Source organism: Phyllopteryx taeniolatus, chromosome 16, assembly GCF_024500385.1.
Source record: "Phyllopteryx taeniolatus isolate TA_2022b chromosome 16, UOR_Ptae_1.2, whole genome shotgun sequence".
In the NCBI taxonomy this organism is placed as follows: domain Eukaryota; kingdom Metazoa; phylum Chordata; class Actinopteri; order Syngnathiformes; family Syngnathidae; genus Phyllopteryx; species Phyllopteryx taeniolatus.
In genome coordinates this window covers 4,156,157-4,174,314 of record NC_084517.1, presented here as the reverse complement: position 1 = coordinate 4,174,314, position 18,158 = coordinate 4,156,157, and the positions used below count along the sequence as shown (strand labels likewise).

Sequence of the window (18,158 nt, the reverse complement as noted above, 5' to 3'; positions counted from 1 at the left end):
CACGCACAGGCACACATTCACGCATGGCGGGAATTAGTCCGGCGGCGATTGGATGGCCTCATGATAAAAAGCATTCATATGGCCCATTTATGAGGGCGCAATATGATTTATGGTGTGATGCTCCTCACACTGTAGCCTCATTAACTGGAGCCAAGGCACAGTGAGAGTGTGTATGTGTGTGTTAGCATGTTGCTCACGCACGATAAAACTGACGGACATTGCCGGCGTCACAACAACAGAGTCAATATTTATCGTGTTCCTCCGGGAAACAAAGATTCAATCGGCAGGCCCATTAAAAGCCGACACACGGTCGGTGCGGGAGTCGCAGATAGCTCGTCTTATCTTTTTTTTTTTTTTTTTTTTTTAAAAAAAAAAAGGTATTTTACCCCAAAATAAATTGGGATTGAGAAATTTTTGTTGTTGTTGTTGTTGTTTTTCAAGATTTGTCCTTATTTTCAAATTTTATTTTGCGAGAAAAGTATGTTTTGGGGAGAAATGTTTTGTATTTTGGAAGAAAAATATATCAGAAATGTTTAAAAAAAATTTAGACAAAAAAGCTGTTATTTTCAAGTAAAAATTGTTGATCTTTTTTGCGAAGAACATTTTTCATTTTTAAAGAAATTTGAAACTTTTAAATTGGACTTTTTAATTTTTCAAGAAAAAAGTGCATTTTGGAAGTTTCAAGAACATTTTCAATTTTCAAGATGTTTTCATTTTTCAAGAAAACCATTTTGTGTTTTCATTTTGGGAGGAAAAAAAACATTCAAGAAAGAAATATTATGTTAAGAATTTGTCAAGAAAAAAGTTTTCGCATAATTTCAAGATGTTTTTAAAAAGGCATATTTTAAAGAATGTGGAAGTGTTTTCATTTTTCAAGAAAATATCAAGTTTTCAAGAATGTTAAAATTGTTAAAGATTTTTTTCAAGAAGTGTAGTTTTCCAAAAACAAACAAACAAAAAAAAGCATACATGTTGAAGAACAAATATTTATTTCAATTTAGATTTTTTTCTGAAAAAGTAGGCATATATATTTTTTTTTTTAAATAATAAATAAAGGTGTATTTTTGGAGAAATGTTTTTTTATTTTCCAAGAAAATAAAATCTTTTCAATAACTTGCTATATTTTTCAAGAATTTATTTTAAGGAATGTTTTTTTTGGACATCCAATATGGACTCCAATACGTTCAATAATAGTCCTATTTCCTTAGGGAAAGTGAAGCTATTTTCTCAGGAACAATACCTTTTTTTTTCAAATTTTTTTTAGTCTCCACAGAAGAGAAAGAAGATGGAAAAATACTAAAAATTAAGTTTTATTTTTTATTTTTTTTTGCATTAGCTTGTGCAAGCAGGTGTGCCTAATGTTACGTCCCGTAAGATTATCCCAGCATCACCGCAGGACGGTTGTGTGTCTTTTGCTACATTTTGTGTCGTAGGATGATTGTGGTGTTTTTGTCCAGACAATGACGACAACTGTGAGAGGCGAACGCAACCTTGGAGACGTTTTGGGAGGATTTGAGGCTGTTTTGAAGGCGGTGAGCATGCATAAAGTCAATAAAGGCTTAGCACAGATGCTGAGTCAGCAAATTGCCACCGACTTGGCCTGGCTGCACGTGCGTACGTGTGATTGTCACTCACTTGAAGGCGTAACGCAGCAGGAAGCTGATCTTGCCGCAGGCTTCGCCCTGCTTGCCGTCGCCCGGGTCGCCTTTGGGCCGGTACAGCTCGGGTTTGATTTGCCCGATGCTGGTCACCTGCTCCTTCTCCTCGCCGTGGAAGTCGGGGCTGGACAGCTGGTGAGTCATGGGCTTGGGCCTGAAAACACACCACGGAATAATATTTGATCATGAAACTCGAGACTAAATGCTTTAAAGAAAGTCGGAATCATGCAAGAATAAAGTCGGATTTAAAAAAAAAAAAAAACAACAACAACAAATGTGTATTTTGGGAAAAATAAATCACAAAATATGAAGATATTTTATAAAAATACACAGCAATGGCAGGGTTTTCTTTAATGTTTCCTTTTTCTTTCTTTTTTTGTAAATCTGAGTAGTGTATTTCATACACTGTGAAAAAAATCCCTCACACTTTGTTTTCTTTTTTCTTTTTTTAGAAAATAAGACTTTTTAAAAATAGATGATTTTACGTGAAAAATAAAAAATCCACAATTTAACAATTAATTTTTCCTTTGAGAATAAAATGCACAACCTAACAAGAATAAAGTCAGATGATTTTTTCTTTCCAATAAATATTTTCTTTGTAAAATTATTTTTTTGGGGAAAAAAAAGACTTGAAGGTGAAAAAAATCCAATTTGATTTAAATAAAAGTTGTAACTGTCCTAGTTTTATTTTTAGGAAAAAAGTTGTAAAACGTAATAATTTGTTTTTAATTTTATTTAAAAATGTAAAAAAAAAAAAAAAAGGTTTTAAAAACAGAATGTCCTTTACTTTCAAGAATAAAATCAAATTTTAGTCAGATTTTTTTTTCCAGAAAAAAAGTCATAATCCTGCAAATAAAAGTTGCATTTCCTCAATAAATATCTTTATTGTAACAAAAATGACACTTATTAGAAAAAAAATCTTTCATTGTATAAAAAATCTCATTCATTTAGAATTAAAGTTGCAATCGTTCAAGAATAAAGTTTTCATTTTAAGAGGAAAAAAGTAAAACTAAATATATATATATTTTTAATATTATTAAAAGAATATACAATATGAGTATTTTCTTCCTTTCTTTTCTTACTCTCTTTATTTCTTTTAGTTTGTTAATTTAAAAAAAAATATATATATATATAAATATATTTATATGACTTAGAAAAATGGAGAAATTCACCAACAGCAAAAGAAGGGCCATTTGTGTGAAATGGGTTGGCCTTTTTTTTTTTGCGCTCCATTTCGTAACGGATGCTGACTCGGCCATGAATCTTTATGACGTCATAAAATAACATCAATCGATGAGTTCATTGGTGATGTCATTGACGGTTTTCCTGTAACTGGAGGCTAACTGACCGGGCCGTGACCTGCTGCTGGGAGACGGCGTTGGGCAGGTCCTTGTGGGGGTGGGCGCCCCCCTCCGAGTTGGGGACGTCCGGAGACGTTTGGCTCAGCTTTAGGGTCCCTGAAGGTTCCGGTTGAGAAAAAAAAGGAGTTAAAAAAAAACACACATAAGTCGAAGAAACCAAGCAGCATTAATTACTTCCAGTACAAGCAGGGATTCTTTTTCTTTGGTCGATATTTATGAAGACCTTTTGTTACTTTTCAGGAGTTTTTTAAAAATGAAAATATCAATCCATCCAATTGACTTTCCTCCGCTTATCCGGGGTCGGGTCACAGGGGCAGTAATTTAGGAAGGAAGCCCTGACTTCCCTCTCCCCAGCCACTTCGTCCAGCTCTTCTGGGGGGGATCCCGAGGCTTTAGTCCCTCCAGCGTGACCTGGGTCGTCCCGACATGTACGGAACGCCTCACCGGGGTGGCGTCCAGGAGGGGATCCTAATGAGATGCCCGAGCCACCTCATCTGGATCCTCTCAATGCGGAGGAGCAGCGGCTCTACTCTGAGATCCTCCCGGATGACCGAGCTTCTCACCCTACCTCTAAGGGAGAGCCCGGATACCCTGCGGAGGAAACTCATTTCGGCCCCTTGTATCCGGGATCTTTTTCTTGCGGTCTCGAGCTGTGGGTCGGTGAGGGTAGGAACGTAGATCGACTGGTAACTTGAGCGCTTCGCCTTTCGGCTAAGCTCCTTCTTCACCACAACGGGCCGACACAAAGTCTGCAGCACTGCAGACGCTACACCGATCCGCCTGTCGATCTCCCTTTCCATTCTTCCCTCACTCGTGAACAAGACCCCGAGATACGTCAACTCCTCCACTTGGGCGCAGGATCTCGTCCCCGACCTGTAGAGGGCACGCCACCCTTTTCCGACTGAGGACCATGGTCTCAGATTTGGAGGTGTTGCTTTTCATCCCAACCGCTTCACAGTCTGTTGCAGAGGCGTGTCAACCAGGACAGCCCCACAACATCCAGAGCCTTTAGGAACTCCAGGCGAATCTCATCCACGCCTGGCGCCTTGCCACCGAGGAGCTTTTTAACCACCTTCGGTCCCCGTGCTTGGTGAGCTTTCTCGGCGTGCTCCGGCAAACCCCATACAGGAAGGCCGATATTCGATCACAGAACCTCAAAACCGTAAGGCAGACGTACAAACCACTCATCTTCTGACTGGGAGTGACGTTGGTTATGTCCACTGGGAGTCATCGATGCCATCGATTGAACGTACCAAACCCGTTTTAAATGTTGGCATAAACAAGCGGGTCGCCATGGAGACACCAAAACATCCCAATTGGATATCTTTTAAGGGGGCCAGTCGGAGCATCGTGTGGAGCCCTCCCCCCCATAAGACTGACGACAGCAGTGCAGTGTGGGCTATTTATAGCACACGCACACTTTATATAGCTCGGTACTGTACATCGAAAGGACAATTTATTAGGGACAGCACACTCCACACGCAAGTGATTTCTCTTCGTTTTTTTGTAGAACCTCGCCTTAAAAGGGTACCAGGAAAATGTGACGTGTGACAGTTACATTAAATGCAACAAATCATGCGAGCGACTCGCTGTGGTGACCTCTGGCAGGAATATAGACGAAAGTCACTTCTTCTAATTACAGTATACAGTGGAATAAATACTGTGCCGCCTTCAAGAAAAACATTCCAAAAATTGTTTACTTTTACAACAACAAAAAAGACGATCAAAAATTATTTTCTAAGACATTTTTTTTTTTTTTTTTTTTAGAAAAACCGAATCAAGAGATTGGGCGGCATGGTGAACGACTGGTTAGCACATCTGCCTCACAGTTCTGAGGACCCGGGTTCATAGCCGGCCTCGCCTGTGTGGAGTTTGCATGTTCTCCCCGTGCCTGCTTGGATTTTCTCCAGGTCCTCCGGTTTCCTCCCACATCCCAAAAACATGCGTGGTAGGTTGATTGAAGACTAAATTGCCCGTAGGTGTGAATGTGAGTGCCAATGGTTGTTTGTGCCCTGCGATTGGCTGGCGACCCATCCAGGGTGTACCCCACCTCTCACCCGAAGGTAGCTGGGACAGGCTCCAGCACTCCCGCGACCCTTGTGAGGATAAGCGGTACAGAAAATGGATGGATGGAAAATAGAGATTTAAAAAAAATCAACAAAAAATGATTTGTTTTTGTTTATTATTAGTTCTTCATTTTCACCTTTTCCTCAACAAGAAATCTCCCTTGAATTTTAGCTAAAAAAATTGTGTTTCGTGCAGGTCTCACCAGCGTTGTTCGGGTACGAGTCCATGTCCAGGTAGGAGTGCTCCTGGGTCTCATGCGGGCCGCCCACCACGCCGCCGCCACCGCCGTCACCCCTCTCCAGCCCCACCAGGTCGGAGAAGTGCGGGTGGTGCTGCCCCTGCTGGCCCAGCGACGGGTAGAGCGATGACGAAGACTGGCCCTCCTTCCTCTGCAGCAGCGGCGGCAAGAAGGAGGAGCCCGGCGCGCCGCCCAGGCCTCCCATGCTGCCCGGCAGCAACCCCGACGTCAGGCTCAGGCCCCCGCCCTCCTTGTCCCGCCAGGGCAGCCAGCACAGCTTCCATGACACAAAGAGCGACACCGACAGCAGCACAATGCCGCAGAACGTCACGATCACCGACAGTAGGCTCACCGAAATCTCTGAAAATAACCACACAGACGATTTTAGTGAAACAAGACCTATGCCAAGGCGCTACAATATGGCATCATGTCATGGACACGTTCCCCAGGAAGGACTTCATCCTCTTCCCGCACACCACCTGGGAACACCATAAACCTGGTAACTAACGACCTAAATGATTAGCGCAGTCATTACAGTTTATATACAAAGTCACAAGCATACTGACAAACAACAAATGGGCTAAATGAATAACAAAAAAACAAACTACCCCAATTCCAATGAAGTTGGAACAAAAACAGAACACAATTATTTTAAAATCCTTTTTAACATGTATTCAGTTCAATACACTACAAAGACATGTTATTTTTTCATTGAATGTTTCTGATAAATATGATATTGATGATATTTGTTTTGCACATATTCGCTCATTTTGAATTTGATGCCTCCAACACGTTCCAAAAAAGCTGGGACAGGGGCATGTTTCGTACTCTGTTAAATCACCTTTCCTTTTACCAACACTCAATAAGTGTTCGGGAACGAAGAACACTAATTGTGGAAGCTTTGTCGGTGGAATTCTTTCCCATTCTTGCTTGATGTACAACGTCAATTGCTCAACAGTTCGGGGTGTCATGTGCTGTCCTGCAGTTCCATTATAGTAGCCTGGAGGGCTCTTTGCGTCCTGTCTCCCCCCCCCCCCCATCCCCCATCCCCCATCCCCTCTCTGTTTTCAGCACATCTCCAATCAGCCTCATCACCACCGGTATTTAAGCCTGCGTGTTCCAGGAAATCCACGCCAAAGTATTGGAGCCTCTCCTAGCGGTACCACGGCCCACAAGTAAGCCACTTAACTCCTCGTTCCCTCGTTAACTCTTGTGTCTCCTCGTTCCCAGTGCTCCCCTGTGTTCCTGACCCACGTCATTCCTGCCACCGAGCCAGCCGCCCGTTCTGTCCACTGCCTGCCACCTGTCCACGCCGCCGCCTGCCAACCCATCCAGGACCACCTCCATAACCTTTGCTCAATAAACTGCTCATCATTTTACATCTGCCTCCGCCTGCTCTTGGGTCCAGCTACGCCCCACATGTGATAGAATACTTATGCCACTATGGACCCAGCAACTCCGGAGGCACTGAAGAACGCACTCGCCCTCCAAGGCACCCACATTGGACGACAGGACAAAATACTGCAAGAAGTCACCGAAACACTCCACTCCCTTTCGCAACAGGTGCAATCCATTCAACCCCCTGTAAGTACTCCTCCCGAGCCAGAGGTGCATGAAGCCAGTTCATTCTTAATTGCTCGCTCGTATTCAATCTCCAACCGTACAGTTATCCCACCGAACGTTCCAAAGTAGCATATGTCTCTAATCTCGTCCGCAGCAAAATGGTCCACTTCAGTACGGCACAACTCCTCCCCGGTCCTCCTTTCGTTCAATTCCTTTTCTGCCAAACTCCGTAAGGTTTTCAATCACCTCGTTCAGGGCAAAGAAGCCACCCGTCGTCTGCTCACACTCAGGGCGCTAAGTCCGTCGCGGAATATTCCATCGACTTCCGTATCCTTGCTGGTGAATGCGGGTGGGATGACGCAGCCCTGAGGGGAACCTTTTCAAATGGTCTCTCCGAACAAATCAAAGACGAGCTTGCGGTCCGGGACGAGCCCTCCTCTCTCGAGGCTCTAATCGCCCTCTCCAGCCGTCTGGATAACAGACTGCGAGAGAGAGCCCGTGAGGGAGGGCAATGCTCACGTAAACACTCTCCCCCTCTGAGCACCACGCCGTCAGCTTCTCACCCGCCTTCTGCACCGTCTTCCGCACTTTCGTCACTCCCCGTTGTATCCGATGAATTCATACAAATTGGTCAAACACGTTTAGATCCACAAGAACGTCAGTGTCGTGTCATCCAGCGGCTGTGCATCTACTGCGGTCAATCCGGTCACTTTATTTCCTCATGCCCCCTCCGACCAGAAAAGACCAGGCTCACCGCAATCCCGAGAGTGTCGGAGTGAGCCAAATCTCTCCCTCGCACATAACCGTTCCCGCTTGGATTATCTTTTCTGCTCATAACACCCCCATCACTGCCCTTATTGATTCCGGTGCTGATGATAATTTTATTTGTGAAGAAATAATTCACCTGCTCCAAATCCTTCTCCAACCACTTCCCTCCCCGAAAAAAGTCACAGCCCTGGATGGCCGAGTAATTTCCCTGGTCACCCACCAAACAGTGCCCATCACACTCCTTATTTCAGGCAATCGCCACGAATACATTTCCCTTTTTGTCATTCCTACCCCTGAGACTCCCTTAGTTCTTGGTATTCTCTGGCTCCAACTCCACAACCCCGCCACAGACTGGACTTGTTTATCCATTACTGGATGGAGTCCTCATTGCCATTCCCACTGTCTGCTTTCTGTCGTTCCACCCTCAGAAGACCCACCACCCTCTGCTGCCCAAGTGGACCTCTCCCAAGTTCCAGAAGAATATGAAGACCTCGCCCCAGTATTCAGCAAGGACTTGGCCATCTTTCTAGCCCCCCCCCCACCCCCCACCCCTCCCCACCCCACACACACCCCCACCGCCCGTATGATTGCACCATAGACCTCTTGCCGGGAGCTCCACTTCCCTCCAGCCGACTCTACAATATTTCCCATCCTGAAAAAAAGGCTATGGAGGATTACATGCCCGACTCCTTGGCTGCTGGCCTCATACGCCCCTCCTCGTCGCAGGTCGGGGCTGGATTTTTCTTCGTAGAGAAAAAAGACACCACTCTCCATCCATGCATCGACTACCGAGGACTAAATGACATTACAATTAAAAATAAGTCACCGCCTACCTACCTACCACCTCATCCGTATCCGAGAAGGGGACGAATGGAAGACCGCCTTCAGTACCCCTCTCGGACACTTCGAGTATCTGGTCATGCCATTCGGTTTAACCAACGCCCCTGCAGTTTTCCAAACCTTAATTACTGACGTCCTCCGTGACATGCCTAACCGGTTCGTGTTTGTATACCTTGATGACATCCTCATTTTCTCCCGCTCCCCCAAAGAACACCGCATCCATGTACGCCATGTCCTCCACCACCTCCCCGAGAACAGTCTATACGTTAAACCGGGAAAATGTGAATTCCACCTATCCTCAGTACATTTCCTCGGCTACATTATTTCAAAAGGACAACTACAACGGGACCCCACCAAAATCCAATCATCGACTGGCCCATCTCCACCACTCACAAAGAACTGCAACAAAGAATTGGATTCGCCAATTTCTACCGCCGATTAATACATAATTACAGCAAGATCGCTATTCCCCTCACCAGTCTCATATCCACCAGCTCCCCCTTTCAGTGGACCCCGGCAGCCTCACAAGCATTCAATGAGCTCAAATCCCTGTTCACCACTGCTCCCATTCTGCGCCACCATGACCCTTCCCTCCAGTTCGTGGTGGAGGTTGACGCCACGGATTCCGGAGCTGGAGCAGTCCTTTCGCAGCGAGACCCCACGACCCATAAACTTCACCGCTGTGCTTTTTATTTTTCCCGTCGCCTATCTCTAGCAGAAAGGAATTATGACGTTGGAAACTGCGAGCTGCTGGCCATGATATGGGCCCTGGAAGAATGGAGGCACTGGCTGGAGGGGCCACATGGGAGATCGAGCAGGTGGTCAAGGAGGCCCAAAAGACCCAACCTGATCCCAAGACCGGGCCTCCTGTTTGTCCCGGATTCAACATGTTCAGAAGTCTTGCAGTGGGCCCACAACTCAAAATTAACTTGTCACCCTGGCATCACCCGTACTACCCAGTTCATTCAACAGCACTTCTGGTGGTCCAGCCTCATCAAAGACACCCGAGAGTTCGTTCAAGCCTGCTCTGTCTGCGCCCGAGGAAAGTCTTCTCACCGACCTCCAGCTGGCCTGCTGCGTCCCTTGCCAGTTCCCAGCCGCCCTTGGTCTCACATCGTTGTGGACTTCGTTACCAGCCCGCCCCCCTTTGAAGGTAACACAGTTATTCTCACAATGATCAATCGTTTTTCCAAGTGTGTCCATTATGTGCCCTCCCAAAACTCCCGTCCGCCCTGGAAACTGCTAACCTCCTTGTCTTACATGTCTTCAAACTCCATGGTATCCCCATCGACATAGTATCCGATCGAGGTTCCCAGTTTTCCTTTCGTGTCTGGAAGCAATTCTGCAAGGCGGTGGGTGCAGCAGCCAGCTTATCCTTGGGGTTTCACCCGCAGACCAAGGGCGGGCCAACTAAACCCTGGAATTGGAACTCGGCTGTGTGGCCGCCCGCAATCTCTACTCATGGAGTTCCTTCCTCCCATGGATTGAATACGCTCATAATTCCCTCACCAGGTCCGCTACCGGTATGTCCCCATTCATGGCTTGCTACGGTTTCCAACCTCCACTGTTCAACCTACAGGAGCAGGCGGTAGCAGTCCCCTCCGTACAAGATCACCTCCAGAGAATCCAGGCGGTGTGGAAGGACGTCCGGGCAGCGCTGAACCGGTCCGCGGCACGCAACAAGTAGCTCGCAGACCGTCATCGCTCCCCGACGCCCGAATACAAGGTGGATCAATCCGTCTGGCTCTCTTCCCCTTCAAACAGAGTCCCGTAAACTGGCTCCACGCTTCATTGGTCCTTTTCCTATCACCAAAATCATTAATCCCACTTCCGTCTAGTTAAAACTGCCACATTCCCTAAAGATTCATCCCACATTTCACGTCTCGTTGCTCAAGCCTGTCTCCACCTGCCTCTCCCCCCTCCCCTCTCTGTTTTCAGCACCTGTCTCCAATCAGCCTCATCACCACCGGTATTTAAGCCTGCCTGCTTTGCCATGGAGGACGTTAGTGACAAACGCGACCTTGGATTGTTCGGTGGGATAACTATGGTTGTAGGTTGAAGACTCGGGAGCAATTGAGGAGAAATTGGCTACATGCGCCTAGGTCCCCGGAGTGGGGCTCGGGCGGGGGGACATGAGGTTCTTTGTACGGGAGACGGGGTGGCTCGTAGGCTGCGGGCTCGGAAGGAGTACTTACTGGGGAGTGGTCGGATTGCATGTCCGGAGAAAGGAGGGAGATTTGTTGCGTGAGGGACTGTAAAGATTCCATGATTTCTTGAAGAGTTTTGAAGTAAGTAAGTTGCGTACTGTCGCCAAAGATGGACGAAAATGACAAAAACAAAGACAATATTAGAGAGGTAGGTTGCTTTGACCTGACTGATTAGAATACACGATCTGACTAGAGCAGTGATTTCCAACCATTTTGGAGGCAAGGAACATATTTTACAATTGAAAAATCTCACAGCACACCAACAAACAAACATGTCACAAAAAGTGGATACATTCATTACTGTATGTACTTCCTGCCATCTAATAGAAGACCATTCATTTGTTCTGTCTGTCACTATGCCTCACTGGCGTAAATAGATGAACAAAGATACATTTTTGATTGTAAATATATTTTTGGGAGCAATTAAGTCCACAAGTATATACAGTAAACGAACAGGTCATTTAAATAGACACATTCCTCCATCTTGTGATCGGATCGGTGATCGGTTATCGTTTTTTTTTTAAACTCGGTGATCGGCCCCCAAAATCCTGATCGTGTAAAGCCTAGTAGCCGCACAAGTGTGCACACACCCTTTAAATGGCTGTGTTCAGAATTCACCAATCCCATTTAAACTCATGTTTTAGGAGTCAGCACACACCTGACACCACTTTGAAATACCCCCGATTAACCCCAAATAAAGTTCAGGTGTTTTAGTAGGCTTTTATTTTTGCTTTCAAGCAGAAGCCTGAAGGTTTTGTGCTAACACTGGCTGCTATTTGGGACTGTTCATAATTCCCTCCCCAGTTCCACCGGAAGAAAAACAGCCCTAAAGCACGATCCTGTGAATTCCTGATTGTCTGGGAGAAATCACATGACTCAAGTTATCTAACTCATTGGAAAATGCTTCTTTCTCAAGGTCAGATTTTCTTAGGTCGAGTACGTTCAATCACTCAACGACGGAATCGGGAGCCTAAAAAGTGTCTGGAAAACGCTGGCTGGTCGCTGGCAGTTTTCCCATGATGCGCTCTGCCTGCCTGCCTGCCTGCCTGCCTGCCCGGCCTCCCTCCTGTGAATTATTCATCAGTCTCTGTATGTCATTAATCAGCACTTGTTCCTCAGTGATATGACTGCAAAGAAGGGGGGGATGGGAGGAGATTCAGGAGGGCTTTTTCAGATTCCCTCGCCTCGTTTAGCCCCAAGAAAGGGGGAACTGGCGTGCAAAAGGGAGGTGGAGTGGGCGGTGGTCCCGGGGATCCACCTTTCCACCTCAGGGGGACACAAATGAATACCGTTAGAGAAAAACAGAATAAACAGAGGGACGGAGAAGGTTATTGCCGAGTGCATCCGTTCCTGCTTTTCATTCGTCCCGAGGAAGTCGATGCGAGCGCGCGTGAAGGAGAGACGGGTAGAAACAAGATGGCGATGATTTAGGGCCGAGGCCAGTGAAGGCGATGAGAAAGCTTCATGTATTGATTGGGGGGGGGGGGGGGGGGGGGGGGGGAGAAGGGGAAAATTGAAGTAGTGGGCGACACAGGAAGTGTCGCTAATGCTCGGATGCGAGTAAAAAAAGTGCGTCGCCACTGTCGGGATGTGCCACCTTCCTGTGACACCAAAAAAAACATGAACACAAACCCACCAATCCATCCATCCATCCATCCCTCCATCCAGCCATCCATTTTCTGGACCGCTTATCCTCACAAAGGTCGCGGGCTAACACAAACCCCTCGTTTGGAAAGAATTACACACATTGTGACGTCATACAAGGATGAATCATCAAAAGAAACATGTATCATAAAAGCAAAAAAAAAAAAAAAAAAAACACAATCATTAAAGAGAAAAATAAAATCATCAGAGACTAGGACCCAAAAAAAAAAAAAAACAATCATCAAATACAAGAACAAAGCCTGCAACAATCATCAAAATCCCAAAAACAAAAAATCATAATCATCACAGATAAAAACAATGGAATAATAAGACAAATAACCAGACCAAAACAATCACAATCAGACAAAAACAATCAAAGACAAAAAATAAATAAAAAATAACCAAAAGCGAAATCTCAGACCAAATCTGAGACATAGAATACTCTACTGGACCAAATTGAAACTCTCGAAACTTGTTCCACTTGGAGTATTCGGTTCTATGCTGAGGGACTTCAACTGGAGACCACCGAACAGTGCTTGGGTTTTAAAATGTTGATTTGTTGTTGTTGTCTTTTGTCGCGTTATTTGAAACATACCGTCGCACCTCAACTGTCACTATCTATATTGTCTATTTTGTCGCTTCCTTGTAACTGTTCTCATGACATGCTGCTGACCTCTTGGCCAGCAGACACTTCCTGTCAATCACATCCATTTGCAACTGCTCTGGGAGTGTGTGCGCGTCAAAGACTTCCCCCCCGGCAGCTCTCTTCCCGTCCCTCAGAGGCCATCGCCTTGGGCCGCGCTGTGACATTTTCTTCGCAAATCTCACAAAGCGGCGACCGATTCGGGCTAATCGCCACGGCAGCGGTGCTAATCTGCAAAAGAGCGCACGGCTCTGGAACGAGCAACGGCGCGCGCCGAGTCCATCGGAGCGAACAATCAAAGAGCTTTCATAGCGAAACAAATGAGATGCGCCTATGAATATTTCATGCGCGAGCATCTTTACGCATCTTTTTAATGACAGACGCGCTTGGCACTCGACGCAGATAATACTGAACAAACATTGGATGGCAATGAGTTGTGCAAGTACATCAAATCCTCGTTTCCACCGAGTAAGGCGGTTCGGTGCGGTTCGGTTTGGTCGGGTATGAATTCCTCTGCGTATTCTTTCCACAGAGTCCTAAAACGTCAGAAATATGGTGTTTCACTTTTTGAGGTGTTTTTTTGTTGAAATGAGTTGTCTAGGCACATCGAATTCTCGTTTCTTCCAAGTACGGTGGGAGGAAAAAGTGTGTAAACCCTTTTGAATGTTTAGTTTCCATCGAGTAGCCCGGTTCGGTTCAGTTTGGTACGGTACAGATTTCTCAGTGTATTCCTTGTAAAGAGTCCTAAAATATCAGACAAATAACATCCCACATTCCAGCACTTTTTCATGTTGGTAACGGTTGCGCTACTAGAATAAATCTGTAAAATTCCGTTTGCTACGGTTCTGTGCTTTTCTTCTTACCTGCGTCCGGCTGTCTGTTGCGGCCCCTGAGCAGGTAGCTGAACTCCTGACAGAGTTCGCTCTGGCTGTACCCGCGGGGCGAGTTTAAGCACAGCTCCTCCACCAGCATCAGTGCCTTCTTGCACAGGTCTTCATCCCAGTCACCCGACATCCTCCAATCCGCATCGCACTCTCGCCCGCACTCGGCCAATCGCAGCGCAGCACCTCAGCCCACTGCCCGCCCCCTCCCTGTCCGGAGGTTGAGCAGAGAAGAGGCTCTGCCCAGGAATGTCAGGGCCGGATCACGCGGACCGAAATGACGGGCCCATGAAGGAGTGATGGAGCCCGCCGATTCACTTCGACTGCAAAAACAAATCAACAACGAAGAACGTCACATGTCTGTGCGCCCGCGATAATGTTTGATGCAAAGTTCTACTGGGAAGGTTTTGCAAGGAAGATGTATCAAAAGTTCTATTGAGATGCCTTGCTAGGAAGTTATACTGGAATGGTCCACATGGAGGTTCTACAAGGATGTTCTTTGGGATGCTAGACTGTGGAATTTTACTAGAAAGTTCTACTGGGATCCTGTACTCAGTTACTTGTACAAGGAAATTCAATTAGGATGCAGTACATCAGAGTTTCTCGTAGATCATTCTATTAGGTTGCTCGAATGTTCTACTGGGACACCGCACGAAGAAATTCTACCAGCAAGTTCCACTGGGAACATTGACAGGAAAGTTGTACTGGGAAATTTGGCTGGAAACTCTGCCTAAGGTATGTAGTAGGGGACTTTTACTAGGAGATTCTACTGGGAATTGCTGTTGGAATGTTGTCCTAGGAAGGTCTCCGACAAAATTCGAACGATATCTTGTACAAGAAAGTGCTGATAGGAAGTTCTACTGGGAACAAAGAATTTCAATTGGGATGCTTTACTAGAAAGTTCTCCTGGAGTACTGTGCTGGGAGGTTCTGCAGAAAGTAGAATCTACTGGGATGTTCTATTAAGAAGTTCTCCTGCAATACTGTACTAGGAAGTTCTACAGGTAAATTCTATTGCGATCCTATACGAACAAATTCTACCAGGAAGTTATTCTAGGGTGCTGTACTTGGAAGGTCTACCATAAAGTTCTATTGGGAATTTCTATTGGGATGTTGTATTAGCAAGGTCTACTAGGAAGTCCTATTGAGATCCTGTACTAGGAGCGTCTACTGACAAGTTCGACTTGGATCATGTTCTAGGAAATTGTGTGTGTGTGTAACCTTTAGCATGTCGTCACGTTGCTAAAGAGCAAAATGAGCGCCTTGCTTTTTATTCCTCCGGCTGAAACCTATCAGCCAATCAGCACAGACTTCCTGGAAGGACTCTCTCCTGACATCTCCTAAAAGCACACAAATGAAAGAAACCAATCAGTCTAAAACCAGAAGAGAGTTTAAAACGCCAACACGTTGAGTTAGCATGCTTTATAGCTCTGAGAGAAACTTTTGTTGTTGAACTAATTCTGTCAAAAAAAAAAAAGCGGATCAGAGCCAGAAACTCTCGCTTTCGCTCAGCCTGAACGCCTCCGGGGACAACTGCAAAACTGCCACACTCACAGGACACTTTATTAGGTGCACCCGCACGCACTACATTACAGCTTTGTCAAAAAAAACATACTATGCCAAGGATAGCAATGCTCACTTTCGATCAACACTGTCACAAGGCATGTTTTCACCGAGTAGAATAGTTCACTTCCGTTTGGTGTAGTACACATTTTTTGGCATATTCCTCATAATTGGATCCTGAAAGGTCAGACATCTAACAACCAGTTACACTGTCGAAAATGTAATAGTGGTTGAACTTACTTTCTCAAAGTAATATAACTAATCACACTTCAGCACTTTTCTTCATTTTGCATCAACACAACCAATCAATCAGAGGCAAAAGAGCAGTTCGAGGAGGGACCGGAGTGAACAGGCGATTGGTCGCCGGATGTCATTCGAGGAGATGTCTCTCTCTGAGTGGCAGCTGGCGGGCAGAGCGCTCGTCAATGCGTCAATCAATCAATCGGTCAATCTGTCAGCCGCGCTGGGCGCACGCGAGATCGAAGCGGAGAAACGGTCCTGCAGACTTTGAATAGTCGCAGACTGTCACGTCACGATCGTCTGACCATGTCGGGGAGAAGCGCTTAAGTCGAGTTATCTGGCCGTAACAGTGTGCTGTGGACTCCAGAATTGGGGGAACAACAACCACAAAAAAAAAAATAAAAATCAGCTTCCAGATCCAATACTGCAAACATGGAGAACCTTGCCCCACTAAATCTGTCTGAGTGACTTTAAAATGAGGACATCTCAATATGAGCAATGGCTGCGCGACAGCAAATGCCAGCCTGGAGGGGAACGGAAAGCAGGGTGGGGGGGGTGGGGGCAAAGTCATTGTTTACATCCACTGACGTCCTGGAGTAGCACTGCTAGGTTCACTTCAGGTCGCAACGGTATGCGTTTTTTTTTTTTTGCTCGAATGTAATCAGTCCCAAAATATCAGTTCCACCCCACTTTTTTTTTTTTTTTGCACACTTTCCCAATTAGTCCCAATTAGTATGGGACAATCCCGTTAATCCCCATGTCATACGTGTTGCAGCCATGAAATTCTAAGTGAATGATTATTTGCTCAAAAGCAATAAAGTTTATCAGTTTGAATGTGAAATATCTTGTCTTTAGTAGTAAGTAAATGAGGACCGTGTAGTCCAGTTTGTAGTCCAGCTACTAATAAAAGGGCTAACCAACTCGGCCACATCGTGCGCTGGTTTCTGAAGCGGAGCATTTCCGCGGAGCCTTTTTGTGTACGCGTGGCAACACAATACCTCCCACAGACGCTCCATTGACTGGCGCGCCGCTCGGGATCGATACACACAGCGGGCCGCCCGGTCGCAACCGTGCCGCCGGACAAGGTCGGCGTCACATTAGGGCGGACAAAAGGGAAAATCACCAGAAGATAATAGCCGGTCAGATTATGAGGCAATAGAAATGTACATGATGACCTCCAATGATTCATTAACAAGCTGCGGCTCTCATTTTTAACAACGCCACCCTGCCATTACTTGGTTTATAGAAGGTTTATAAGGGATTATTTCTAGAGTGGCTGGATTGGGGAATCTCTCCTGGCACTATGACTTGGATTCGGGAAGGACTGGATTAAGAGTAGGAGGGAAGAAGAGGACAATGGAATTTCCCTGCTCGGAGATTACGATACAGACAAACAACAAATCCCAACCCAAGTAAAAGGTTTATGAGGGATTATTTCCACAGTGATGGGATCATGAAATCTCTCTTTTTGGGGGGGGGGAGGGGGTGATTTAGGAAGGGCAGGGTAGAATTGGGAAGAAAGGGTAGACATTCGGATAAAATCCCAATCCGAGCAGAAGGTTTCCTCTGACACGCTGTACAGCTCTTTGCTTACAAAGCGCCGATCACTTCAATTGCGCGTGTGGTTTTGTTTTGTTTTTTGAATTTTCGATTGCTTCTGTCTGGGCCACCTTCTTTCTGGTATTTTCGGTTCACAAACAGGCCGATTGAATACTTCGACGGATGGGATGTAGAGGTCAGTACTTGTCTTTTTGTGCTGTGACAGACCGCTCTAGGTCCTATATGTCTATAATACACACACAGGCTGCCATGTTCTGCTGTAACAGGAAAAGGAACCTTTTTTTTTTTTTTTAACGCCGCCCCGTGCACGCGCACGCGCACACGCGCTATTTGCACGAATCCCATTTGGTGGTCAAGGTAAAGGGGCGTGGCCCCGCGGGAGCTGCGAAAGCAAGGGAGAGGAGACGCTTGACGGGCGCGCGCTCGCACGCAGAAGGCAGGTTGACGTGCGCGCGCGTCTCCCGAGAACGTCTGCTGCTGCTCTTAAAAATTTTTTAAATAAAAATACATGTGCAGTCGGCAAACGTTGGCGCATCCTCGCTACGTGCAAAAAAAAAAAAAAAAAAAAAAAAAAAAGCAACATAAACGCCATGCGCGCTACACGGAAAACACTAGATGTGCGCGCGCACGTTGCGTGACGTATGCGTGTGAGCGTGCGCGCGTGCCTACCGTCGAACGTGCACGGATCTCGCCGCTTGCCGCCGTCGCGTCGGTTGAAAAATGCGGGCGAGAGCAAAGAACGGACGCCCAGCAGCTCCCCCACCTCGCTCGCGTCCTCTCACGCTCGCTGACGAGGACGCGGAGAAATGGAGCAAACGATGGCAGCCCTCCTGCTCGCTCGAATATTCCTCACCCTCCTCCTCCTCATCCTCCTCATCCTCATCCTCCTCCTCCTCCTTCCTTGCTGGATGCTTGCTCTCAGCTTC

At 46.2% G+C, this 18,158-nt stretch overlaps 1 protein-coding gene across 4 annotated transcripts in view; it reads right to left on the bottom strand.

Annotated features, from left to right (window-relative positions):
• syt3 (synaptotagmin III) overlaps window positions 1-18,158 on the bottom strand; it is a 30,363-nt gene extending 12,205 nt beyond the window's left edge. The window contains exons 1-6 of one of the 4 annotated variants that reach the window (XM_061749422.1): window positions 17,902-18,158; window positions 15,091-15,209; window positions 13,853-14,193; window positions 5,289-5,684; window positions 3,007-3,115; window positions 1,636-1,812 (exon numbers count right to left, since the gene is read on the bottom strand). In XM_061749422.1, the coding sequence (XP_061605406.1) occupies window positions 1,636-1,812; window positions 3,007-3,115; window positions 5,289-5,684; window positions 13,853-14,003 (833 nt within the window). In that variant the 5' untranslated portion in view covers window positions 14,004-14,193; window positions 15,091-15,209; window positions 17,902-18,158. The remainder of the gene's footprint in view (window positions 1-1,635; window positions 1,813-3,006; window positions 3,116-5,288; window positions 5,685-13,852; window positions 14,194-15,090; window positions 15,210-17,901) is intronic. The other 3 variants (XM_061749423.1, XM_061749424.1, XM_061749425.1) reach the window with 3 other exon arrangements.